At 39.7% G+C, this 26,806-nt stretch overlaps 1 protein-coding gene across 2 annotated transcripts; it reads right to left on the reverse strand.

Moving 5' to 3' along the window:
- Window positions 1-137: 137 nt before the first annotated feature.
- Window positions 138-25,520, reverse strand: rbpms (RNA binding protein, mRNA processing factor). Of its 2 annotated transcripts, none has more exons than XM_077543637.1 (9): window positions 25,281-25,520; window positions 14,633-14,710; window positions 14,379-14,417; window positions 12,720-12,782; window positions 10,608-10,758; window positions 8,521-8,648; window positions 7,182-7,245; window positions 3,862-3,978; window positions 138-2,550 (listed from the first exon to the last, which is right to left on the reverse strand). In XM_077543637.1, exons 1-7 carry the CDS (start codon window positions 25,335-25,337, stop codon window positions 7,183-7,185), a joined length of 579 nt encoding a protein of 192 aa, XP_077399763.1. In that variant the 5' UTR covers window positions 25,338-25,520; the 3' UTR covers window positions 138-2,550; window positions 3,862-3,978; window position 7,182. The 2 variants fall into 2 exon arrangements, with proteins under 2 accessions (XP_077399763.1, XP_077399762.1); XM_077543636.1 differs by having other exon boundaries at window positions 7,176-7,245.
- Window positions 25,521-26,806: the final 1,286 nt, after the last annotated feature.

Genomic DNA, 26,806 nt, shown 5'->3' on the forward strand with positions numbered 1-26,806 from the left:
TTTTTATGTCCACTATAAAATATACTCTGTACTTTTGGGGTGAGTAAAACTACAAATACTTTTTTTTTTTTTAAAAGGACAAAGAAAAAACACATTGATCTCCTCGGTGGAGGCAATACAAAGACCAAAACGTCAAGTCAGGATCATGTCGATCTTTAATGGCAAACGGCCTGAAAATGTCTTCAACGAACATTTTCATAAAAACTTTTCTTTCTTATTTTTTTAACAAACAAAGCTAGCCTAATATATAGCTAGCAACAGCGTATCCACAAACAAGCATGTACTGTACCATACTATAAAAACACCCAAATGGCATTTGTTTTCTTTTTGTTTGTATTTTTTGTCAGGATTTCACAGTGAATTATGTTGTATTTATACAGTATATGATACATACAGTACAGTACGTTCCAACCCGTCAGATACAACAAACGCACACATACAAATGAATATACAATAATACTTACATTGAATTATATAATTGGGAAAACAACACCCATAAAACACACACACACACACACTTTATAAATATTTGGAAGGAAAAAAATGCTTTAAGAGCAAAACTTAATAATAATAATTCTCGGATCGGATACGATTGTGCATATTAATAATTGTTAAACACCAACTAGTCTGATATATGCAAAGGAGGGGTGGAACAGTTTTTGAGAACCTTCCAAACTGTTCAGTTTGACTGTTTTGTATATTGCAGCTTATTTTGGGTAACATTGATGACTTTTTTTCCTTTCTGGTGTGGTCCTTATATTCCTTCCTATATATGATTGTACGTAACAGGGAAGAGTGTTTGCAAAAACAACATGAAAAAATTTGAACGTCAAACTGTTGCGGGAATAAGATTTTTAAGGACGTTACTACAGCAGACTCAGCTCTCTTCTTTAATTATGTACATTTCACTGAAGAAAAGTAGTTTGGCTGCCTAAAAATAGACAAAAGGAGACTTCAAGTGAGCGACCTTAAGGAAAGAAGAAAAAAAAAACTGATTGAGGACTTGAAAGGCGCCAAAAACAGAAAAGTTGCACGATCCGAGCTAGCTTTGCTCCAGTGTACAAAATGAAATGCCTTTGGTCTGTTGCTAATTATAGCCGTGTATTGCGGTCTCGAAAAAAAACACACACACGTCAACAAGAGCGCGCCAACAGGACGGCTTTGGTATCGCACTCTCTTCTCATTAACTGGCAAAGAAAAACAAAGCGACGGTATGAACTCAAGAGGTCAAACAAATGAGTTTCATGTTGAACTAGGCGGAGGTACCTGTTAGCGTTTCATCTGGACTGCCACGCAAAAGGCAGCCCTGAACAAAACTATACCAAAAAACAACAACATATTTCTAAAAATAATTTGTTCGATTGTCGCGTGAAGATGTGACATTGTGGGGGGAAATGCGTAATTTAACAAGGATGTGAAGGGAAAAAAGGAAAAAAATATATATTTTATTGGTCGTACAATTGCAAGAAAAAAAATGCTTATTTTACAAGAACCAATGTTGTGTTTATGTGGGAATACTGGAAATGTATTTTAAAAACACAAATAATTTCTTATTTTGAAATGCCACAATTTTTTTCTCATAATAGCACGAATTTATTCTCCTAACAAGTTGTCTTGTCAAATTATACCTTGTAATGTATAATATGACTTACTTTAAACTTTTTTTTATTGCATCAATATTTTGCTAATTTAGTCTTGTAATATTACTTTTTTTGTAATAATACGAATAATTTTCAACTTTATTCTCTGAATTTTGCGACAATCTTCTCAATGTTATGACTGTCTCGTAACACAGCTACTTTATTTTAAGGCTATGATATTTTTCTCTCTCTTGATATTAGAAAATTTTTCCTGTAATCAAATCTTCAAAATACTTTTTTTCCCCTCATTGAAACAACATAGCAATTTTTCCCCTTCAGTAGTATGAATATTTTTCAAGCATTTTGACTTTTTTCTTGTAACGTTACGACTATTCTAACTAACTATTCGCAAGACTACGACGAGATTATGTCTTTTCCCCTCATAATGGCACAAATATAATTAATTACTAATAATTTGCTTGTTTGTTGCGTTATATTTCCGCACGGTTCCTCTACTCTAGCCCAACATGAACCCTTCTAAATTGGTTACAAAAATACCTCTTTCTTAAAAAACAAGTACAACAACTTTTTTTGATCGATTTTAGTTTAGTTTTTGTTTTGTTTTTGTTTGTTTTGGGGGTTTTTTTTGGGGGGGGGGGGGGCAATGTCATGCTCTTAATAATTCTACTAACACGATTAAGAATGGTATATAGACGATTAGTCATATAATAACGTCTTCATCTCCACCATCCGGCAGCGCTTTAGCCACACTCCCGTGCATAGAAACGCACATCTCCTTGCATACTTGTAAACAAAGGGGGGAGCGGGGGGGTACCTTTGGCGGAGGTGTAGCCAGAGCGCCGCCAGGATATCTTGAGTCTGTAACGGTATTAAAAAAGAAACAAAAACACGTGGGCGGGGGCGGGTTCTCGATGTGTGATGGAGGCGGGTGTCTGGTGTGTCCTGAGGCCTGCGAGAAACAGCAGAAGAGAGGATGGAGGAACAACAAAAATAAGAAGCGGGTGAGGTTGCTATTGCGACTGCACACTCAAAAGCACATGGGGGGGAGCATGACGCACACAAAATGCAAAATACAGAAAAATTTGTCGCCACGATAAACCCTACATTTCCTTATATTATCATTATTCTATTATTGTTTTCACACAACACTCTTTTGTAATATGGCAACTTTTTCTCGTAATATTATGATTTTTTATAAAGTTGTGACACTATTGTAATGTGATTTTTTTTCCTCAGAAAATTCTTCTCAAATACCTTACTTATGATTTCAAAGACCAAACATTGGGGTAAAATGTAAATGGCTTCGAAAAAAGATGGGCTTTGTTGTAGAGATAGTCCGATATGGGTTTTTTAGGGCCAATACTGCTACGATCATTAGTAGTCAAAGACACCGATAACCGATATTTGGAGCCGATATTAATTTCCACTTAAGGGAAAATATTGGCATCAAAATTAGAAAAAAAATAAAATTCGAATTTTTAAGCATATGTTTATTGAACTTCTAGGGTTTGTAAAATATTTAGTTAAAAAAAATAAAATTTAAATTAAAATAAAATCTTAGTCAATAGACATCTTTGTTTTCAAGATCTAACAAAAAGTTCAGGGATCTCCCAGGGGTAGAGACATGCCTTCAAAAGCTAAATAAAAAGTTAAGTAAATCGCTCCCTATTGTGTTCTAGAGTCAATGAAGTTTTCTAAAACTTCAAAATATCTTAAGTATTAAAATTTTACTTATCTTAGTTTTAACTTCAAACAAAAACAGAAGGTGCAGAAAGTTCCCAGGAGCAGCATCTATGAAATTTAATAATTAGTTCGCTGAAGTTTTTATTCCCTAAACACTTTTTTAAATGGAACTCTTATCGGCCGTATGATTCTTCAAATGCCATCTAATGCCGATATTTGTCAAAATGCTGAATACTACCTGATAATCGGTCTATCCCTACTTTGTTGTCGCTTTGTGAGACTGTCAGCCATATTTTTGACTTTCAGGTAGATCCTCAGAAGTCACGCAACTTTAGAGACACATTTTCTCCAGGAAGTTTGCTCTACTTTCTGATATCAGGCTTTAGAACTTCCACTATCAACGGATTTTAAAATGGTGGCACTGCAACCACAGTACAAATCAAAGTGCACCTCAACAGACCCTGCCGCCTCAAAGTGAAGGAAGCCCGAGGGCAGAGAAGAAGTGGGGGAAAAGGTGTGAGCTTGACACCTTTTGTCGTTGTCCGTTAGCATCAGCGGACGCTAGCTATACGCTTACCGACGGTTCGCTGCTACCACAGCCGGAGTCAGTCCTCCGGGGGGGTCAAACCGAAGCAGAGAGGCAGTCAGCGACGCCCGTCACAGCCGGCCGAGGCCACCATCACACATCAGGAACCTGAGGATGTCCAGACAGATGTTTACAGCCGAGTTGGAGGGGCAAACACTTGCGTGTTGAGACAAAGCCATCAACATCCCTTTTGAAGGAACTGGTGTGCTCCCGACATCATCAGTGAGTCACGCACGGTATAGAAAAGTCTCAAGTCTTATCCTTTGAAGCGGGAGTTTGCAGTTTTAAAAACACGGGCAAGATTTGAAAATATCCCCACTATATTTAAGGATTTTATTTTGGTCGTGCTGTACGATAAATATTGATAGCTAAATGCTAACTGCTTCAGAGGCACTAATGCACTTTTGTATAGTATTGGTGGAGTGGATTAAGTGTGGTAAGAGACAGGTACCAAAACTAGGAGTGGGGAAAGGAGCTTTTTGGCCCTTCAGAAAAACACTGCAAGGAAAGAAAGAAGAAGATTTAAGGGCACGGCTGGCCTAGCTAATGCCCGACGGCGTGCGTTCAATCAAGGGTGAGCGAATCGACGAGAATCGACGCGCTTTCCAGACGCTTGGCTTCGCTGAAGCGACGCCCGCACTTTCATGAGACCGCCCTTATTTGTTCCGGCTGAGGCGGCCAAGGTTAAAGACTGGGTTGATCATTGAACACGTCGGTGCACATTTGGGAACGCTTTAGCGATTTGCCGGCTTAATGTGTTACAGCCAAGAATTCGCAGCCAGGCGCATGACGTGGGATTGGTAAACAAGCCGCGTTTCAGAACACGGGAGGGCGATGTGCCATCTCGTCAATGAGTACTACGAGTTTTGCCGTTTTTGCTCCGTTAACATGAACGGGCTCCACGGTTTCTTTTGTGCCTAGCTAGCATTCATCAGGTGACAAATGATTTCATGAAGGTACACATGTAGGTAAACAATTTGGTGCGCATCTAAATAAGGGCCAATGGGGCTTTGGCAGCAGTTTTGGACTTTGTTTTTGAATTTTCTAGAAAAAAATAAAAAATAATTAACTAATTAAATTAAATGAGCAATTAAAAATATGCCTCTATAATCCCCCATAAGAAATAAATTCACAAAAAAATGTGCGCTATTTAAGTCAGGTTTTTAGGGCAAGTGTCAGTAAATTTGACCCATCTAATCATTTTGAGCAATTGGTGGATATGTTTAAGTGAAACGTGTCAGCAAATCAGAGAAGAGGGTTCTCCGAGTTGAACACCAAATAGGGTCAAGCAGACATTTGAGAAACTGTTTTACTCGACTTTGAATATGTTTTTGGGCCAGATTTTCTATAGGTGATATCACACAAAAACATTCCCCATTTCTTCCAATGTAAAAAAACTCAATTTCTGTGGAACCCATAGTCCGATTTTCAAAATTCTTGATAAGTTCTACACAGATTGAAATGGCCATTCCAACCAGACTCCGCATTTTTCACCGAGCCATCTGCTGACACCGGCAACAGCGTAAGGAGGCGTGGGTAAAGGTAAAGGGTGGGATGTGAGGCTAAGGGTTATAGAATTAGGGAAAGGGTTAATTTTTGCCTCTTTCGAAACTAGAAAATGTGTTTTTTGTAATGTGTCCAGTCCAATAAACCCAACAGGCAGCCTCCACCTGCACAACACTCTATAGGAGGGCCCACCCGAAGTCCCTGTAATCTGGACAAAAGCCCTTAGGCCGTGGCTGTGGTTCTCACATAGCAGCAATACCCGTCTGGCGATGAATGCGGGGCAGCTGACAAGTATCTGGCTGTGGAAAGCCGACACAGGGACAGCGCACTTGGACTTGAGCGTTATGTCGCGGGGGGGGGGCTGCCTTCCTTCCTTATTAGAAGGGGCCACAGCTGGAACCTGTGATGGGAGTTGGTCCAACATTTCGCAGGGACCGCTGCTTTTGCAAAAAAAAGTTCCCAGGAGCCAGTGGACAGATGACAACCAGTATGCTACACGATCTACTCCACACGATCCCCCCTACACCCGTCATGTTTTGTCAAACGGAAAATGCGAATTACCTTTCCCTTCAGTTGACTAGGCATTAATGTCCGCTATGAGTTCGTCTTTGAAGGCACCCGCGTGCCGCTGAGGCACGCACGTCAAATACAATTCAGCTTGGCAAACAGTACGCACTGTGGGGGCCGTTCCTGTTCCTGTCAGACGGTTCAAGGGTGGCCATTTCACTCAAGTCATTTCATCGACTTCGATCGGGGTGGATTAAAAAGGAATCTATTGAATATTTTCATTTGATTTACTTTAAAATCATTTAAAGTTGTAAATGTTTTATATAGTTTTAAATATGGTGATTCATTAAAACGGTTTTAATTGTTTTCAAATTATCTATTTTATTTAATTCAATTTTAATTAATTCTATTTTTTCAAAAGATTATTCATATGCTGAATGACGCTTAACTAGTGTAATTTTGATTAAACCAATTTTTTTTAATGAAAACAAATCTTTAAGTGTATTTTTTAATATACATAGATAAATATAATATATTTAAAATATTTCAAACAAATAAAAGGAAAGATGGCTCGCTGTAAAGTGTGTTATGGACTACATAAAAGCGCTATGTTTTAGCACTCCATTTATTCATATTATTCTTTTTTTTGAGAAAAGAAAGAAAGAAAATTATCGGTAATGCCGCGATATTATTTAAACAGAGGAAAAAATAATTAATAATGCAGTAACAGCAAGCCAATTATATACATGTCTATTGTTATTTGAAAATGTTTTTTTTAAATTACACAATCAAACAAATAATTTGCGGTGATGCAAACTTCGCTAACCTGGGCGAAATGAGCTGAATGTTTCAAACTCGCTTTCAGCTGGACTCCGTAAATTTTAGCCTCTGTGCTAACTGCCACCCACGCACTCACTCGCTCGCTCCCCTAAGGGATTTGGGGAACATGTTTCTTCCTGTCTTTCAGGACGGGAGGGTTCTGGTGACAGCGCGGCTGGCGCCTTGCGCAAAAACACACATACATGCACTCGGACATGCACACGACTGTCGACTGACATGGATACACCACCCAGCAAGGGATTTGTGGTTTTGCTTTTGCACATGCAAGTCCTGTGGGGAAGTCAGCCAAAGGGAATTTCAAGTGATACTAGCACATCATTGCTAGCCAAAACAGCACCATGTTAACAGTCTTACGCGAGGATTTACTGTAATCACGGATAGGATAATCGATTCTAAAAAGATTTGTTTGCTGTTGCCTTTTGTCCACATCTGCACAAGCGTGTGGTACTCACACATACTTCAGCAGAACTGCCTCGACTTCCATCCCTGAGGAGTTCCATCTGCAGGTGGGAGCCAGCGGATCTAAAAACAAAACAAAAAACGAGACAATAGGAAACATTGAGCTTCTGAGACGTTAGCACGTTCAAATGCATTTCTCCAGCTGTCATCATCTAGTGACGCCGCCGCCGCATCACACGTATGGAAATGTGAGCAAAGATAAAAGGGCTCGCAGAATAAATAGCGAGGGCCTTTTGGTGCTAAAAATACGCTTGATGCAGCTTAATCTGAGAAAGACCAGGCAGAAGGAGCGCCGACCCAACGGCTTCATGGGAAGGAATTGCCGGGGATCAATAATGAACTCTATTGGGAAGTCGCGTTGGACCATGGTAGATTAAAGGCGCTTGATAAACGGGATAAAAGGCTGGCGGGTTGGTGGTAAAAAAGTAGTTAAAATGATGAAAACTGGATGCCGTGCCCTAATTAGTTGCCAGTTGGCACATCCCTTTCACCCCATCAGGCAGCAACTAATTACAAAAACTAGTCTTCAAACACTGAGCCCATTTAAACTGTTACTAACTAAAACAGCAGCACCTACCATGACACATTCCTCAAATAGATACCTCTGTTTTCAGGTGTAAGGCTCAATTTTCATCAACGTGTAACTAATAGAGTTAATGAACGGACAAATTGTAATATACCATAATATTGGTTTCGAGTAAGTAAAAATAAAGACCACCGTCAAAATAGACACCTCCTTTTGTTTGATTAGAGTTACATTGGTGTGTGTAGTAGGACAATTTTGTAAGTTTTTCCTGATGGGGGGGAAAAGAGGTATCGATTTGAGGGAGGTATTCATTTGTCTTGCCTTGGTTGTTTTCATTTCACAGTTTTTTTTTTTTTTAATCACAGTCCTTTTGAAAAGGAGCCATATAAATCTGATGCATTTTGTTAAACTGAAACTGTAATAGTGTCTCAGATGAAGAAAAATGAATTCCTCTTTCAAATAGATGACTCCTTTTTCTAGCCTCAGAAAGCAGTAAGCTATTTAACATCTACTACAAACTGAAATGGCTAAAAGTTAAAGTTCTTGCTGATGAGGGAAAATTGAGCCATCAATTTGAGGGAGGTGTTTATTTGTCCTTGTTTATTTGTTTCCCCATGGTTCTTTCCATTTTACAATTTTTTTCCATCATAGCCACACCTTCCGGTCCATCTACAGGTCACGATTGGAGTTTTAATGCTGGATAATGGAGAGCAACGCGCGTGGATTGAGGGTGCGTGAAGCGGGCAGATGTGACGGGTGCGAAGAGGACTTGGGGTGCGTGCGCCGCGAGGGATGGAGTGCGCCCTGGTTACCTGAGCGTGGAGCGAGGAGGGGTAGGTGAAAGCGGGTGGGAGGGCCGGCGACAGCTCCGCCGGGTACAGCGGGTATGATGCCCACACGTCTGGGCTGCCGGGATAGAGAGCGGGCACTGTGAGCTCATCTGTGGAAAGAAGAAGACGAGGCGTGGAGTGAGGCGGCTGGACGGCTAAGACGTGGACAAGGGGAGACGTCGAGGGTCACCCAGGTGCATTGTGGGGATGTGAGGGGCAGTGGAGCATCCCGAATGGACTCCTCGGCTGTCATTGAGTCCAACCACATGACAAGTTTGGACTGTTTTACATTTTGGACAGTTAGGGAAAAAAATGTCCGTCATGTAAGACGAAGAAAGTTACAAGTGTTTACTACAGTATGAATGCTTTCTTAGTGTAAACATAACTCATTTGCTCCCAAAAATGTATAAATACATTCTATTTTATGCTCCCAAAGACGTACTTATATGTTTTTTATTTATTTTTATTTTTTATGCTATAGCATACAGAAGGCTTTGATGCAGCCTCTGAACTGAAAATAATGGTTGAAACAATGTAAGTAATTACAAAAACGGCCAGCAGGTGGCAGCAGAGTATAAGAGATCAACCAGCGCCATGTTGCAACAAGATATTTCCCCACTGTTTTAAACAGATTTGTAAATAATGATGAAACTTGGCTATATTCTAATGCTAGAAATATACTTTTTTTCCTGATGAAAGAAGAGACTCTAATCTTTCTTTTGGTCGGTTCCATGTTTTTACAGCAATAGAACGCAATATTCGGTGGGCCTTACAAAATCAGTTAAAATCCAGTAAAACAGCCGGGAGCGAAGGGGGTTGCTTCAGTGAAAATGGCTGCAAGCGAATGAGTTAAGTACAACACTTAACTCATTCGCTGACTCATGACAACTGACAAAGACGTGGTTGTGTCCCATATATTTTTTCCTTAGTTTTCAAATTGGTAAACGTAATACAGGTGTAAAGGACATTTTACCTGCCATTACTTTCCGAGGACAAAATCACAGAGTAAACCAACTGAAACATAAGAAGTAAAAAAAAAAAAAAAAAGGTCAGTGTCTAAAATTAGCTCCATATCACTGCTTGTTTGTTTGATTGACAACTAGCCTCTACGCTTCAAAGTGATTAAACTGCAAGGCGGTCCGATTACTGCAAGGAGTCCATAAAAAGAGCTGGTGAGTGAAAAACAGAGGTGACGTGCGCAGCGGAAATCAAGGAAAAGAGCACTTCTATTGCCAAGTGAGCAAAATGAAAAAAAAAAAACCCACCTTATCACAAAATGGTCGCCGTTTCTCTGAGAGCAATGATGTCATAGTGTCAGTAATGGCTTCCTTATTTCTACACACACACCCTTTCTCTGGCACCACATTTTTTAGATAAGAACATTTGTTTGCTCATTGGGGAAGAATGCAGCAAAGAGTGATTGCAGGATGGCTGCGGAATCCAGAAGCTTCTGGGGAAATGTTGAACTTTCGAGGGCTAATCGCACTACAAACACACCTGCCCGCCTACAACGCAAATATAGTAGAGAATTAAAAAGTTTGTCAAATGTAGCCTAAATAATAACTGTGCGAAAAAATTTGGCACTTTTTTAAAAACTTTTATTTACGTTATGATATGTGAAACAATCAGTAACAACCTTCAATATGTTGCTACATGATTCCCCTTCGCGACTGGAGTTTAATGTTAAGACAGCATTATTTACCTTTTTTTCCATTATTATTAGTATGATAATTCCGGATGATAGCTGTGTGTGATACGAAAATTAAGTGATTTGGGTTTAATATCAAATCTGGAACATTTTCAGAGGAATATTTACTGAAAAGCAATATATGTCACACCTAACTCACACTATGACTATGCACTTTTTTCTTGATTTTTTTAATCACTTTCATATGACACTATTTACAATTATTTTTGCACTCTGTGACTGTAAAAGCCTGGACAGTTAATAAAGTTTTTACGGCGGCGACAGTGTGGCCATGGGACTGATTCGTTCCCTTATTTCCTACGGGAAAAATAAAACCGGAACAAATTGTTGTCAACTTGAGCGGTTCCACTGCAGTACTCACACGGGTCTCTGCTAATGAACTGCGGGCCGGGGCTCTGCTGGGATGAAGGAGGGTTGGGGGTGCCAACCAGCTTGTTCTTGGCCATCTTGGTGTTGGCCTTGGCAAACTCCAGTCGGAGGGTCTGTGGGATCTCGGGATCAAAGCGGACCCCCTGAGAGAAAAAAGGAGAAGATTTTCTTTCTTTTTAAAATATATTTTTATCATAATATACTCCTCAAATCTTATGGCCACATTGACGTGAATGGAAATAACATTAATCCGTTCCAGCCTCCCCAACAAAAATTTTGTAATATGTTTTTAATAAGGAAGATATCTCTATGATATTGTGCTTTATAAAAACAGAATAATAACATAATTAAACATAGTGTAAAATAATTAAATGGATTGTGAAACTTATTTCACGTTTGAGGCACACTTCGTTTCAACAACTACTTTTTCTTATGTTATAAATAAACGTGAGCGCCTTCAAGTAGCGATGAAGCCACAACGAATTTAGACAACTGAGAAGCGAGTTTTCGCGGAGGTCTTTGACATTTCTATTTTTCGCACGCCTTGTTTGTTGATCAGGTGTCCGACAAGAGCTTTCATGTATCTTCCATCCTTCAGTGTTACTCACAAGGTAGAACTTACGGGGGAGAGAAAGCAATCTTAATCGGGGGAGGGGCGTTGGTTATAAATGGCTCAGTTGTAGATTAGTGTGATATTCGGTTACGGCGGATGTGATGACGACTGACAAATGAGAATTGGAACGTGATGTGACCGGCGTACTGTATGATGTCATTCACAGTGTTCTTTGAGCGTTTTTTAGCTTGTTTCTCAACTTGTCATTTTTCACTTTATTTTACACTTATAAGAAAATGCTATAAATTAAGATGTAATGTTACAACTAGGTGTTTTATAATTATTTTGCATTTCACCAGTAATAGTTGTTACACAGTTTAGAATCCTAAAAATCAATGTGAGATGAGTAATGCAATTAAGATTGAATGTGACCAAGTGTTTAATCGTTTATTTATTTATTTATTTTTACAAATATATCGTTTACCTGAAATAGATCTCTTGTGCTTTTTTTTCCTTTAGACTTTTTTTTACACTGGTGTGACAGCTCGACTCATGTGGGAGCCTGCCAGCTTCCTGATGCGCATCAAAAGACGAGGAGAATATGTAAATCTTTTTCTGAGAAAACAATAGTCAAGAATGTTTGTGTGTGTGTGTCCCGCGGGTCGGTATCTGCATATTGAAATGGGGAGAGAGTTTGTCTGACGTCATTATTTTGAACAAGCCAACATTCCAGAAACAACAGGCGGTGTAGTTCAAAGGAAATACAGTGGTCGAACAAATCGGCATTTAAAAAAAAAAACACTTTGCTCTAGCCTGACATTAACCTTCTCACACTGGTGTATGGAAGGTGCGAATGGTTGGTGGTGGTCGGAGGGGCCGTAGGTGCACACTGGCAGCCAAGCTTCCGTCAGCCTGCCCCCGGGGCTGCTATGGCTGCTTAAGTAGCTTACCGCCACCAGAGTGTGAATGTGTGTGTGCATGAATAATGTATCCAAAGCGTCTTTGAGTGTCTAGAAAACCGCTATAAAAATCTGATGTATCATTATTATTATTATTATTAATTCTTTGCTTTTTCTTTGGTGGTTTTTCATGTCACGCAACAACCTTAAAGACAAATCACAAAGGCGCAATGGGAAAAGTTGAGTTGCAAGATGAGTATGAAATCATTTTTCTCACTGAATGATGACACAGTTTCAAGAAATACGAGTCGCTTTCCAATACAGTCAGAGCATGATTATCTTATTAAGGCAGATTTGGAAACAGTCCAGTGAGAAATTGGGGGCGGGGTACCAAATGTGTGTGAGAACATGACTTTGTTTTTTTAAAGATCTCCTGGAAAGCCTCCCATCAAGGCTGTTAGTTTAATTGTGAAATAACGAGCCTCGAAGTAAGCCAGAGATCAATATCTTGTATTTACGAGAGCTTACTTTGGTGGCTGACCTTGCCCTGCTTTTGCTGCCTGTAAACATTCGTGTGTGATATGCAGATGATTTTTATCTTGGCTGTACTTTGGGTGTGATGGGATGCTGCCGGAGAGGGCGTGACACTTACGTTCAAGGCATTCTTAGCAGCCTCCGCCTCTGATCGACTGTCAAAGCTGACAAAGCCCACCGGCTGGGGAAGAAAGAAACATGGTTAAGGGCAAAAAACTGATTCGGCATTCCTGTCTGAGTGACATAGACATGTTCCTTACAAGAAGAAAAATAAAACATATTCCACCCCCCACCCTGTTTGTTTGTATTCTCTTCAGTGATCGAGCCTGTTTACCAAAGTGAGGGGAAGAGTGGACAATAGCCTTTTTGCCTTCACGTCTCTGTCTCATGTTTGGTTGCATTCTCTTCAGCTATACCTAGCCCACTAAGTGAAGTAGCTTTCTCTTCATTTTTATTTATTTTTTTAAACAGATTACAGCCTGGTCTTTGTTGTATTCTGTTCAGCTCTCTAGACTGTTTCTAAAAGTGAGAGAAAGCTTTTGTTTAAAAACACCTTGAACATCGTCTTTGTAGTTGTGATTTTTACATGTTTTTCTTCTTATATACTAAGCTCTTTAAAAAAAATGACTGAACCTCATCCCATTTAGTCATATTGTTCTCTTCGGCGCTCAAGCCTGTTTATGAATCTGAGGTAAAGGCAAAGCTCATCCCTCCGCTCTCCCCTTTTGCCCAAATATGGAAGCGGTGTGAGAGACAAGACCAAGATGAAAATGAGTAGCAAAGTTTGGCATTTGATTTTTGTATCTTGACTGAGCAACCAAGAAGAGCACAAGGAAAGAGACAGCAATTTGGGTTGTTATTATTCGACGGGTATGAAGGGAAATGAAAACAGCCCGTGGGGTTGATCTGTTGTAAGTGATCTGGAAAAACAGGGGTTATGGGAATTCTGAACAAGGGGGAGGACTCAAAAAAATGGAGAGGAAGAGAGAGAGAGAGAGAGAGAGAGAGAGAGAGAGAGAGAGAGAGAGAGAGAAGAAAAACAGGAACATATAAATAGAAAGGGCTTGAGATGGGCCTCTTGCTTTATAAGGAAATGACTCCACATTGGCTGGATGGATACGGAGAGCGTTTCAGCAAAGTTGTTTTTTCTTAAAATACGCTGCAAAAACTCAAATCTAACCCAGATGAAATATCACAAATCAAGGCAAAGTATGTTTGCGCTATCTGCTATGACATGGCTTCTTAACAGGCAGGTTTAATGGAAGGTGCGTTTTATTTGCTTCAAGCAGAAAGCCTTGACAAGTTACTGTGTTACAAGCAGAGTACGTTTAGCTTGAAATAGGAAATAGCAAGTACAGGCATTAAGTAATAAAAATATACTAGGCCACCAAATTCGAACCAGTAGACAGATGGATGGCACTAAATTGCAAAACATTTTAGCGTTCATCATTGCGTGGGGGCGGAGCATGGCAGCGAAGTCGGATGACTCGTCATAAAACACAAAACCTAGTTGAGTTTACAAATTCTGCCCTTGAAGTCAGGTTAACTTAGCAACATGAAAATTGGTAGGCAAGTCGATCATGAGTATACCCGCCAACAAGTCTCAAGAAGGTATGACTGAAAAGACACAAGTCTGCCATTTCGGAATGAAGAAGCCATTTTAAGATCATTTTGGCCATTTTAGGAGTCCTCCCAAATTTTAACCATGTACACTAGGTGGATGGATGAATGGATGGCAATACATTGTGAAACATTAGAATTTTCATCCCAAGCCTACCTGTTTAGAGGTAAGCTTTATCAAGGAACCTTCATAGCCCTGAAACAAAGAAGACGACAATGTCAGGATTACACTTCATGCAAATGATTAATCAGGATTGAACCTCGGCTCGCGAAACCCAGACACTTGAACCTTAGGTGACTTTCCGTTAGTTTATTTCATCACTATTAATGGCCGCTACGATTGACGGCTGGAAAGAACAGCCGCTAAGAATAGCCCTCGCTCATCCACGCACTAGAAACATCCAAACATACCTTAAATGGTCTGAAGAGAAGATAGAGCTCCCGTGGCTTGATATCCAGTGGCAGCCCGCTGACAAAGAGTGTTCGGACCTGAGGAAAACACCAAGCACATCGCATACTCTTCGTTAGCTTGGAGACTTTTGTTGGGTTTGTTTTCCTCATTTGAACTTTTCAACTTGGGTTGCTGCTCGCTGGCAGGGAATTTAAACGTATAGTGGCGTACTGAATAGAAAGGGAAGTGTTTCTGGAAGGGCAGAAAGAAAGGAGAACCACGGGGGAATTGCCAGGGAGATGAGAGCATCACTCAGGGCTGTTTTGTCTTAAATATCTTGGCTAATCGATTAATCGAGTGGATGACACACCAGGTGATTAACTCATTCACTCCCAGGGCATTTTCCCTCCTGGCTGTTTCACTGGATTTTGACTGATTTTGCAAGGCCCACAGAATATTGTGTTCTATTGCTATAAAAACATGGAATCTACCAAAAAAAAGATTAGAGTGCCTTCTTTAATCAGGAAAAAAAGTATATTTCTATCCGTTTCCATTTTGCAGCAATTAGCATTAGAATATAGCAAAGTTTCATCATTATTCGCAAATCTGTGTCAAACAGTGGGGAAAAGAGCAATTTGCAACATGGCCCTGGTTGATCTCTTATACTCTGCTACCCATTTTTGTAATAACTACCAGTGCTTTAAGCGTTCAGTTCCGAAGCTGCATCAAAACCTACATGAACATAAAAAAATATATATAAATACATTTTTGGAACCATGGTAATATTTAAAATAGAACGTATTTATATGTTTTTGGGAGCAAATGAGCTAATGACAAATAATACACATTAGCTACATATCAGTTGTGGCACCTGTAAAGCTGAAGAATATGTTGCGTGTGGTCAGGGGGGCAGCTATGAAAATATTTTCAAGATGATAATTATAAAAATTCCTTAAATTAATTGATTTCTACAATAATTCAGTGGGATTGTCCCACGCAGTTCTCATATTTATGAATGAAACATGAGGACATCCACCACACACATCCGCAAAGCGCTGAATCAGTCTGCTTGTGCCTCGATCAAATCCATCAAAATGTTGTTACACCACCTGCTCCACCACTTAGACCAGGTTTTTGCGGGTTTTTAACGCCAAGCGCACAGGCAGCAGTCAATGAAAAAAACGGCCCATAATGATTACATTAAATTATATTCCATTTTCATTCGCTGGTGTTTGCTTTACACGGATTTTGTTCAATCTAATAATGTCAGTGATGTTATCATTAAAATGGCTGCTGGTAAAAAAAAAAAAAAAAGGAAAAAAAAGTGGTATTTTACAGAGAATCTTAAAAGAATAAAGTTTTTTTTCAGCAAAAAATTTAATTAATTTTAATTTTAATTTAATAATTTTGGCCACTGAATGAACTCGGGCTTTATGGCTAATAACATAAATGGTGTACAGTATATATATTATGTGCCCATAGCCAGTAAACTTTTAAGTTGCTCAAGTGGTCCATGATTGGATTTTGCGTAAAAATGCCGAGATTTCCAGCTGAGGGGACAAAGGAAGCGCTGAGCTAACACTCCACCTCATTCCCACATGTAACCCGATCCACACCACTGATGCCAATGGAGAAAGAGAGCAGCACACAAACAAAGGAGCTTAGCAACGGAGTGGGTGGGGGCTGGGGGGGTGAGGGGGCACGTAGCAGTGGGAGGGGTGCGCCGGACCGAGGCACCGTGCCAAACATCACCTTGGTCACCTTTGCTCTTATCTTTGCAGAACGAGACTCCATGGGGCCGCTATTGGGTTTGTCTCGGCCGGGTCTGCTTTAATAACGTCAACACATAGGCTCACTGCACTCAAAAAAATATTATGAAAAAGTCAAAACCTTACTAATACGAATTTTTTTCTATCTTTTAAAGATAGTTTTTGATCATTTACACAAAAGGTTACTACATTTTTCACTGAAAAAAATGCCACTATCCTGATGTTTTTTTTTATGACTTTAAAAATACTGTACTGCATAACTTAAAAAAATATTATTTTTTCAAAAACAATGATGTATTAGTAATTTATTACTTAATTATTATGATTTTTTCACAAAATTATGAGGAAAAAAAGTAAGATTTTTTTTCTTAATAATTATAATAATATATTTTAACAAAAAAAATTCGGGGGAATTTTGCTAAGCCGATATTACTTTTTTCACTAAAAATACAAGAAAATAAGTAAGGTTTTTTTCTTTTTTTCAATCCGTCACACTTTTTGGCTGGAATTAAGCTCTAATAATGCAAAGAAAGATGCATTCTTACAATTGCATTACAATCATAAGAATGTTGTATTTTTGACATGGAACAGTTATCAAAGTGGGATGTCAATTTCAAAATGTTCTTTTACTATGCGTTCTATGCAGTCCTGCAAGTTTAAACAGGGTATTCTGATTAATATTGCGTTTGTGGAATATGAATTAAGCAGCAAAATCCACCCACTTTTATCCATCTCGGGGGGCGGCCATTTTGCCATTTGCTGTCGAATGAAAATGACATTACAGTTGCTCAGGTACCGTCCAATCACGGCTGGGCTTCAGAAAACAGGTGAGCCGTGATTGGTTGCTACCTGAGCCGTGCTGGACGCCCTACAGTATCTTTCGTCTCAACCCACTGGTAACAATGGGCCATTCCTGGCGTCGTCCCACTTGATCCCTGAGACTATTTGACGTCAGCTGTTGCGATAGGCAACGGTTTCGCCGTGTGTCCGGTGAGTTTGCACATTCCCCATGATTCACCGGCAAAATCTTCACGGCGCTAAACATCTGCTGCAGATTACAGCAAGCAGCTCCTTGTTGACTGGGATTTGGGGTCGGGGTGAGGCGAGGCGCGGAAAGCCACAAGTCAAGGTGCGCATTTGGGGTCAAACTTCTTTTTTTTTTGCTTACACGTGAGTCAAGATGTCTCCATAGAGGGGCTTTTGACTCGTTGACCGTTTATGGTCACAGGCGGGCAGATTTGAATGAAAAAGTCAGCTGAGGACTTCACAAGCGTCGCAGCAGTGGGTCAGCTCCCTGGCAACTACACGCAGAGGCCAAAAAACACCACATCCCACCAAGGGCGCCACTGGAACAATGCAATGCATGTCACATCAACAACCACAATTGCTTCATTACTCAAGGTTCAATTTTTTTTTTAAGCAAATTTAAAAAAACGTATTGTTATGATTTTTTTTTTTTTTTTTAATGAAGAAATTTCTCATCATGGCTTTACGTTTGTTTTGCTAGACTTTTTTCACAGAAAAAATAAAGACCCATAAGGTAACTTTAGAAGTGTCTTTTTTTTTTTTTTTGAAAATAGCTGTATTTCTTTAAGGAAAAGTCATCACCTACTTTTAAGAAACAAAAAATACTTTTTTCCACAGAAAAAAATGCCATGAAATACGTGACCTTATCCAGGTTAAAAGCTTTTTTTCTTATACCTTTCATTAAGGTCTTTTAAACGTTTTTAAATCACGTTTTTTTCCCTTTTAATTATCTTAGAAAACTTCATTACTCTAAATGTTTTTAAAGTTTGCTGTCTAATGTTTTAACATTGTCAATGTACGTTCTTTTAGTACATTTTGTAAGCTACTTTTGTTTTCTCTGCTCTGCTTGTGAATGTTAACTGCTGTGTTTGTTTATGCTTAAAGGTGTTGTCTTTCCTTGTGTAAAGCACATCGAGTTGCCTTGTGTATGAAATGTGCTATTTAAATAAACTTTCTCGCGGAGATAGATTGATATATATTTTTTTAGAAAACTATTATTTTCAAGGAAAGTTTTTTTTGTAAAATGAAGTCAGAATTTTTAAAAGGCCACTCTTTTTCTGAGAAAATGTTGCTATTTAAAAGAGAATAAAGTCAATGCAACTTTTTCATGTGGAAAAGCACAATTTTTTATTCTTAAAGATTAAAAAAAATTCTGGTCGAAGTCACTTAAATCTTGTAAGATTGTGTTATTTTAAAAATATTATTTGTAACGGGAAGGGGTGAATATTTAGCAGAAAAGCAAGTTGCGATCTTGTGAATTTTTTGTATATATATATTTTATTTTATTATAACTATTCCTGGAAAAATTAAAAACGGATTTGATTTCCTTTATGGTAGGACTATTTTCCTCTCAAGGGGGGGAAAAACAGTCAATTTTTTTCTTCAAATTTCTTCTTTTTTGTCTAGGGATGGGTGATACCAGGTATCGTATCAGGCCTTATTTCAAGGTATCGTATCGGTACTTGCAAACAGTGGTCGATTTGTGGCTATGTTACAATCAGGAACTAGAAATTACAAGAATAGAAATTGTCCATTAATGTCATGCAATTTAAGGAAAATGCTGTATTGGGATACATTGGTCTTTCTTTAAAATTATCTGCCATTGTTTTTTTTTTGTTTGTTTGTTTTTGGGAGGGCGATGGTTATGTATGTCCTTATGTATCAAAAGTACTAGTGGTATGGGTACTGTGATTACTGATACAAGTCTGAAAAAAAAAGGAGGTATCGAACATGAAGGACAACACTGTAACAACGTATCAGATTAAAAAAAATTTAAAAAAAGCAGTCCTGGCCTTATTTAGGACCTGAAACTGTTTCGTTGGAGAGGGTCCAATGATGGTGGCAACTCATTCTTCCATTTCCATCACCTCCCATAACGAACAATCGTTTGGAAATCTGAGCAGCGTCCTGGAAAGGGATTTGGTTTGGCCTTGGAATGTCTCATTATAAACTCCGTGTGACTTCCGCACTTATTTGCTGACTTTAATTGACTGCTTTTTTTTTTTTTTTTTTAGTGGCCCAAATGAGGGACATGACCTTGGTACGATGGGAGATGATTTGTGTTTCTTTTACTCCCCCCATCCTTCAGCCTGCACCCCGCATGAATGTGCATGTGTGTGTTCCAGAGCCAAGTTAATAGATAAGAGGCCCTTCAAGCCAAATGTGGCAGGACTCGGCTCTAACCTTGACTACACTACTATTGACATCTTTTTAAAAACACTCCCACACTTAACACTTTGCAACAACAACAAAAGTTGCTCTGTTTATAATAGTCAATAATTTGTTGGTACATGTAGTTTTTGTTTTGTCCTCTTTATCTCATGTACTCATCTATAGGAGGAATAAAGAACGAATGATCGTGTTCTTTAGCTGACCAGCAGCATCACTTGAGATTGTGTAGAGTGGAACAACCGCAGAGGTGTGGGGACCACCATAAACGGATGAATTTGTTTAACTAGTAATGGGTCAAGGGTTCGAGTTTCCCTTGGGATTCGAGACGGGGGGTGCGGGGCAGAGGTTGGGTAAAGTTTATTGCGGAGAGCGAGGTCGAATGCACTTGAGTAGTCACGTTACCCTCGATGTGCTTTCAAGCAACAATTAAAGCTCTGCCGAGCTGTAAATGTTCCAACAGGTTAACCTTTAAAAGCGTCCACTCCTACGGGCCGCTCTCGGGTTGACACACTCTTGCATTTTTACCCAAACAACAGCGGCCCTCACCATGACCTGTAAAAGTGATCCCCACAAAAATGAAATGAAATGATTTTTTTAAATGATCGAAAAGAAGAAACACAGACTGGGATTAAATGGAGCTAGTAGAGCGCCTTATTACGGGTGGAAAGAAAGCATCGGGAGAGGAAATGGCAACGAGAACAAGATAACGCAAGCTGAGGAAAGAAAGCTGGGTGTGACAGATGGGAGGAAATCAGGGGAAGAGAGATAAGGGCACCCACAAAAAAAGTCTCAAAAAAGCGATGCCCGAAAAGCCACAGGAAGTCTGCCATTTTGAATTGAAGCAGCCATTTTAAGCTCATTTCCGAGGGTCATTCAAAACTAAATTGACTTTTAGTTACATTCTGCAAAATAAAATGTCAAAAGTAAACCAATAAATGTTCTTGTATAGAGCCTACTCTATTGTCATGCAGTAGCATAGCATTGCTAATTTCGTTTACAGTGCTAATGCTATCTTAGTATTGCTAGCGCCACTCCTTGAAGCTAGACAAAATCCTCACCATACTATGCACTTTCATAATGGCATGCCATCGTTATGAACGGCCATGTTTGAGTGCATGTCAGTGAGGGGCGTGACTTAGGACAGACTCGAGGGGGGAGGATTGGGGTAGTGAGGTTCAAAACTGAAGACTCCCCCCATTAAGAGCTGGCCTTCAATTTTGTAAATTTCTAAGTTTTGCCCCATTAATTGCCATGGGAAGTTTCCAACTTTGAAAATTCACTGAATTTTGTAAACTTGCACGGACACTTATGCTTCATAGGCTCTGACATTCTCAATTTTTATTTGATTTGAAAAACACAAAAATTTTATATTTGCTTAATCATGTTGGCCGTTACACGCACGGACTTGTATATGAATGATCTGTCAATAAGAGAAAGCTAGAGGGCAGCCATCTTACGTTGCCACTGTTCTTTTTTTTTTGTTTGTTATCTGTTCAGTAAAAACACTGTTATCAGTGCGTATTTTGCGCTAGGAATCCTGTATGCAGTAATGAGAGCCTCACAAAGAGCCAACATGACTAATTGCATCGAATATTCAGAGTATATCATCTCAAAATCGTGAATTGTCACACATAGATGTATGGTTTACATTTCGCATCCATTTTTTCCCCCCTGATGGGCTTTACTTTCACTTTATTGTTGATGGCTGCGACAAGATGATGCAGACAAATCTTTGAGTAGCACCCGGAGATACCTTACAAGAGAAAACTACAAGTATTTTTCTTAACACTGAAATGTACATGCAGCACTTCTCTCAGACTTGTTGATACAACTGTATGTCATACACGGTGGAATTTTCGCCACAGAGGAAAAAAAATAACATGAAAATGCAGAGGAGACATCAAACGCATTCAAATTAGGCAGCTTTAGTGAGTGGCAACGCAAGATGGCCGCCGGTGGCTTCACTTCTCTCAACGGTGAGTAAGCAACATTGACAGTTCATTCATATCACTGATCTGTATATATTAACCCGTGGGCAATATTTTATTTTGAAATGGTCAGAACCATAAAAAAGGCACAAAACAGGTCACAATACCGCCTATAGGAGTAAATTAATGGATAGCCGATAGGCCAAGACTTTTGAAGCCGCGAGGCCGCCATATTAATCCTCCCAAGAAATGTTTCTCGACATGCGATCCTATACATTTACAGTATGGAAATTGGAGAACATTTGAGACTTAAGAGACTTACTTAGTAGAAACAGCATGATTTATGATGTTTTAAATTTGGTAAACATAAACAAGAGGACATTTTACAACTTGCCTTAAATATATGTTTAAATTATATGCTTAATGATGTTTACAGGAGGAAACTTGTATATTTTTTATTAAAGAATTATAACTAATTCAACAAAAGATGCCTCTGCCAAATCTAATAAAGGGGTCTAAGGAACTGAGCAATAAAAAAATGGGGTCTTCAAAGCAGCACATACTGTCTCCACTTGTTAGTTTGTTGTTTTGTTTAATTGTTAAAAAATTGTGAATTCCCCGCCACCCTACCCCCTGCCCTATACTAAGAGCCTATGACCTGTATACTGTAGGTCTAATCTTTTTCTATACATATAGTTTATACAGTAGTCTGCTCGTGAGATGGGAGGAGTAAGATGGCCGCCCTGTGGCTTCAACGGCTTGCACGGGCATGTATGCGTGTATCAGCTATCGTGTATCGGCTATCCAGCAATATATTCAGATCAGTGATTCATATATAAGTCTGTCGTTACACGGCTGTTCCAACATGCTATGTGGCTCTTCTTCGTTTTTAGAAAACGAAAGTCTCGTAAGGCAGTAGACGAGGCCCTCTGCTGGTCGGGGTTAAATTATTGCACCCTATTCCACCCAAAATATATTTTTCCAACTTTTATTGTGTTTTTGGATAGTTTTTTCTACAATTGTAATGTTGAGGGGGGTTTTCTATATGCAACTTTTTCACTTTTGTTTTACAGTACTCTAGTTTTTTGTTTGTTTGTTTTTGGTTTAAAAACACTATTAAAAAGATTATGATGACATGAAAAACATAACTGATCAGATTTTTTTTGGGGGGGTGGGCTATATAGCCCGCCCTACTCTGATGCATTAGTTTGGCCCAAGTCGGCATTTACGGCCTTCTTCTCAGACTCATTGGCCAGCCGCTGGTGACGCTAAGCCTTGTTGTTGTCTTTTCAAATAGCTCTTGTCGCACAGCTGACAAATGGCTCAGATAAGATGACAATTCCCCCGCCACTTGTATAAATAAACTCAAACCTATCAGACGGCAGAGCTGTGGGGGGGTGCGCAAAAGGAGTGAGGTTTTTAGATTGTCTTCATTAGCTGGGCATCGGATTTTCTTCATACCCTCCTGTAACATTTCATGTCGCACAGAGTTAATGTATCAGTTTGCCCTTTTCATAGATAGCAGGCCGGCGCGCTACGGACCGCTGGTGGCCTCCTCCGCGCTCCCCCACGTACCAAAAAGGTCACGCTGCCCGATGAGAGCACCCCCAAAGAGAAGCGCCACATTCGCTCGAGTCAAATCTCTTCGGGGTCTCGCATTGTAAAGATTCGAGTCAACAAGACGTCAAACGGTTGAGCATCAATCAGGGTGCGAGTTAATGGTGGACCTCACACATGTTGTGCAGTGGCACGCAAACTTTACGTGTTCTGTTTTGATGCGCCATGATACACGTGGAAAACTTGTTGACTCCGGCCTAGCTTTCAGGTCCATACAAGGCCTTGGCACCTGCCTACAAGCAGCACGGTCTTAGCGGCTGGCGACGTGAAAGCGTCCAGAGCACCTGATAGCTCCTGATTGCACTGGCTTATCAAACGCCGCTCTCCAGATTAGACGCATACCTCGGCTGCAACAACGCCATGTTTGGTTAGTGTGCCCTTCCGCCGCATCGGCGGTCTACTGGTGTGAATCAGCGAGCCGTTGCGCTAAGAGCACGTGAGAGTCATACCTCGTAGCTTGTTAAACTTTGCCTCAACAGTTATTGGCTGGGTTTTACTGCGCTTTTGGAAGCAGACGAGGTTGGGCACTGGGTGGTACCATCCTGGGAGAGGTGCTGGGGGAAAGTCCAGATTTATCATCGATTCTATAAACCAAACCATAAAATATCAACCGTAAACCTAGCAGTATCAGTGCCAATACCATACAACTAAAAATGCTCTTATACTACGACACCCATACTGATTCAACAACCTAACATAGGCTTCTAGGTAGGAGCCAGGTTAGGCCCGGGTACTCTATGTGGTGCTCTTCGATAATCTCAACACAGAGCACCACACACATTTAAGATTGTCTTCCACCAGCAATGTCAAAACCAAGTCCTCCGAGGCAGCAATCTCATGTGATTTCTCAAAAATATGGAGGAATAGACACTTATGTGCCCGTGTTAACAGAATATTTTCGAAAAGGACTTTAGGTGGGAGGGTCGTAAAATGCCGATCTTGTCAACAAAAGACTTTGCAAAAATAGTTGATGTGTGTCTGATCCACTTTTATACGAAAAACATCGTGTCGGAAATATTTTGTTTTACTTTCCACTTCCTTGTTCGTCAGTGAGGCCGTTTCTTTGACTCGGGAGACATCAGAAATACTGAACATGTTTAAGATTATCGTCTTGACCCATTGGCAACCCTGTTATGGGACAAATCCATTCTTAACATACTTCAGACACACAATAATCATAATAATGTGATAATTGACCACAGGTGGTGTGTGTGTGTGTGTGTGTGTTGGGGGGGTGGACTGTCAGAACTTGGGATGTATCGTGACATCGCAATGAAATAAAAAATAATTGTGATGCTTTCTTGTAATTCATAGAATCTATATTACAGCCTACATTATTACGCTTCTGCCGTATCATATTTCAATACTGTGACAGTATTGTACCTGGCACTTAGGGCGAGCGTCATTAGGCAAGTTGATTTTAAGTAAAATAAAAACTAATAACTAAGACAGTTAACTAAAATTACTACTAAACAGTGTAATAAGTTTTTTTCCCATTAATTTAAAATTGCTTAAGGTTCAGTTTTAAGTTATGATAGACTCTTCTCACGAGAAGAAAAAAAAACTTTGTATAGCAATTACAATTAGCGTAACAAAAAGCAAACAATATCATGATATTGTGACGGTTGAATAGTGAGGGAGGTATCATAATGACATGTGTGGCACTCAAGAACAAAAAACTTGGGCTGTTATATCAACTGAAACTGGTCAATTGGGCCGTGATACATCATCACATCTCTTTCTATTAGTGAGGATAAGCGGTAGAGATGATGGATGGCCTGTATCATGATTGCAATTTACATTGCTTTATTGTAATAAAGTGTGCCGCGTTACTTTAACTCATGAGACTTACTGGACGTATAAGTCATGACATCCCGCATTGATTATATTGCGGCCATATTGGAATGTTTCTCACTTAGGCGGCAGTATCGCCATCTTCTTTTAAAGCCGTTAATTGTTAACTTAAGTGCCTACTAGTAATTTCAAGTGCGTAAGATGACTTTAAAGACGTTCCAAGTTACAATAAACGCCTTTTCGCATGCGGCCGTGTTGTTTTTCATCGTCGGAGCAAACTCTTAGCTCGACAAAATGTTTCTTGGTTGTTAAGTTGGGCTTTTTGGGGAGGCTGAAGGGACCAGGTGCGCACGCCCACCTACCTCTTCTTCGTGGCTGCTGAATTCACTCGGCTCGTTTTCCTTCTCGGCTTTGTTCATCCTGAACGTGCACAAAAGCGGCCCCAAAAGTTACCCGGCTCAGATGTTATTCCTTAGACAAGAAAATAGGCTTTTCCTGTTCCGAGGTCCCCCTCCGTTGGTCCGAAACGGAAGACAGCGACTGCGGAGCCGAGTGTGAGCGCCGCGGGCGAACTTCTCTCCTCATCTCAGAGCCGGCGAGGAGGGGAGGGGGCCCGGGAGGAGGGAGGGAATCCATGCGGGAGGGGAGGGCGTCTGGGCGTGCGTGGAGCATGACCAGGAAAGGCTTCGGATGGGCAAATTATACGATATACAGAATTATTATTTAAAAATAATGAAATAAAATGAGTATTTTTAAATTATAATAATATATCGATTTAAAAATACACTACAGTGCACTACAAAACTGATAAATATATTACATGTGTTGTATTATTTCAATATCATTGTTTATGGCAAGATGAACAAAACACAAATACGACATATACAAATGCATACTGTATGTAAAAATTGAAATTATACAATGTGTAGATTATGAAATACTTTAACTTTAATTTATTGTATTATTGCATTAGTTCAAAGGAAAACGAGCCAATAAAAAACACTGTATGCATATATAAAATTAGAATATACAAAAAAAAAGGAAATAAGGAACAAAATATGTATATTGTTTATAGTTTAATTACCAGAGTTATGGTAAATAAATAGGAAGCACTTTATAAAATTAAATATAAGCAATATACCTGTACGTTTATATATTTTGATTAGTTAAATTTTGTGAGACACTATACAATTATAGTTGATCTACAACCTCAGAACGTTAGCATTATAACGTAACCAAAGACTATAAAATATGGGACCCATTTGTCTCCCTGCTTGAAACTCAGCATTAAGGGTTGGAATTTAGGGTTTAGATCACCAAATGATTCCCGAGCGCGGCTCCTGCTGCTGCTCACCGCTCCCTCAGGGGATGGGTCAAATATGGAGAAAAAAAATCACCCCCACCTAGGTGGGTGTGACAATCAGTGGTACTTTATCATGTCACTTACTAAATCTTGGTAAAAGTACAAACTGATTATTCAGAAAGATACATATTCAAGTCAAGTATACTTTGCCATTTTAAAAATGAATTGGAAAAAAATATTAAATTATATATAATAAATAAATGGATGAAAGATGGATTTATACCTCTCATCGATGCCTGGTACTCTCTGCAGTTGAGTAAAGGAAAGCAACGTCTCCCCCCCCCCCCCCCCAAAAAAAAAAAGTGTTCCTCGAGGCACGTTTGAGGACATCACGTCGAAATGCATGAGTCAGCAGAAAAGGAAACGGGCAAGTTCGACATGACAACAGTTGGAGCTGACGTGCAGCAACAAGGCCACTTGGGATTGTTTGATTTTCAGGCACCCGCCGCAGCTGAAACAAAAGAAACACCGAGACGTTTTAGAGGCACACCTCTGGCTGTGTGGGGGGTGCGGGGTTAGGGGGAC

The sequence above is a fragment of the Vanacampus margaritifer genome, chromosome 15, assembly GCF_051991255.1.
Source record: "Vanacampus margaritifer isolate UIUO_Vmar chromosome 15, RoL_Vmar_1.0, whole genome shotgun sequence".
Classification (NCBI taxonomy): domain Eukaryota; kingdom Metazoa; phylum Chordata; class Actinopteri; order Syngnathiformes; family Syngnathidae; genus Vanacampus; species Vanacampus margaritifer.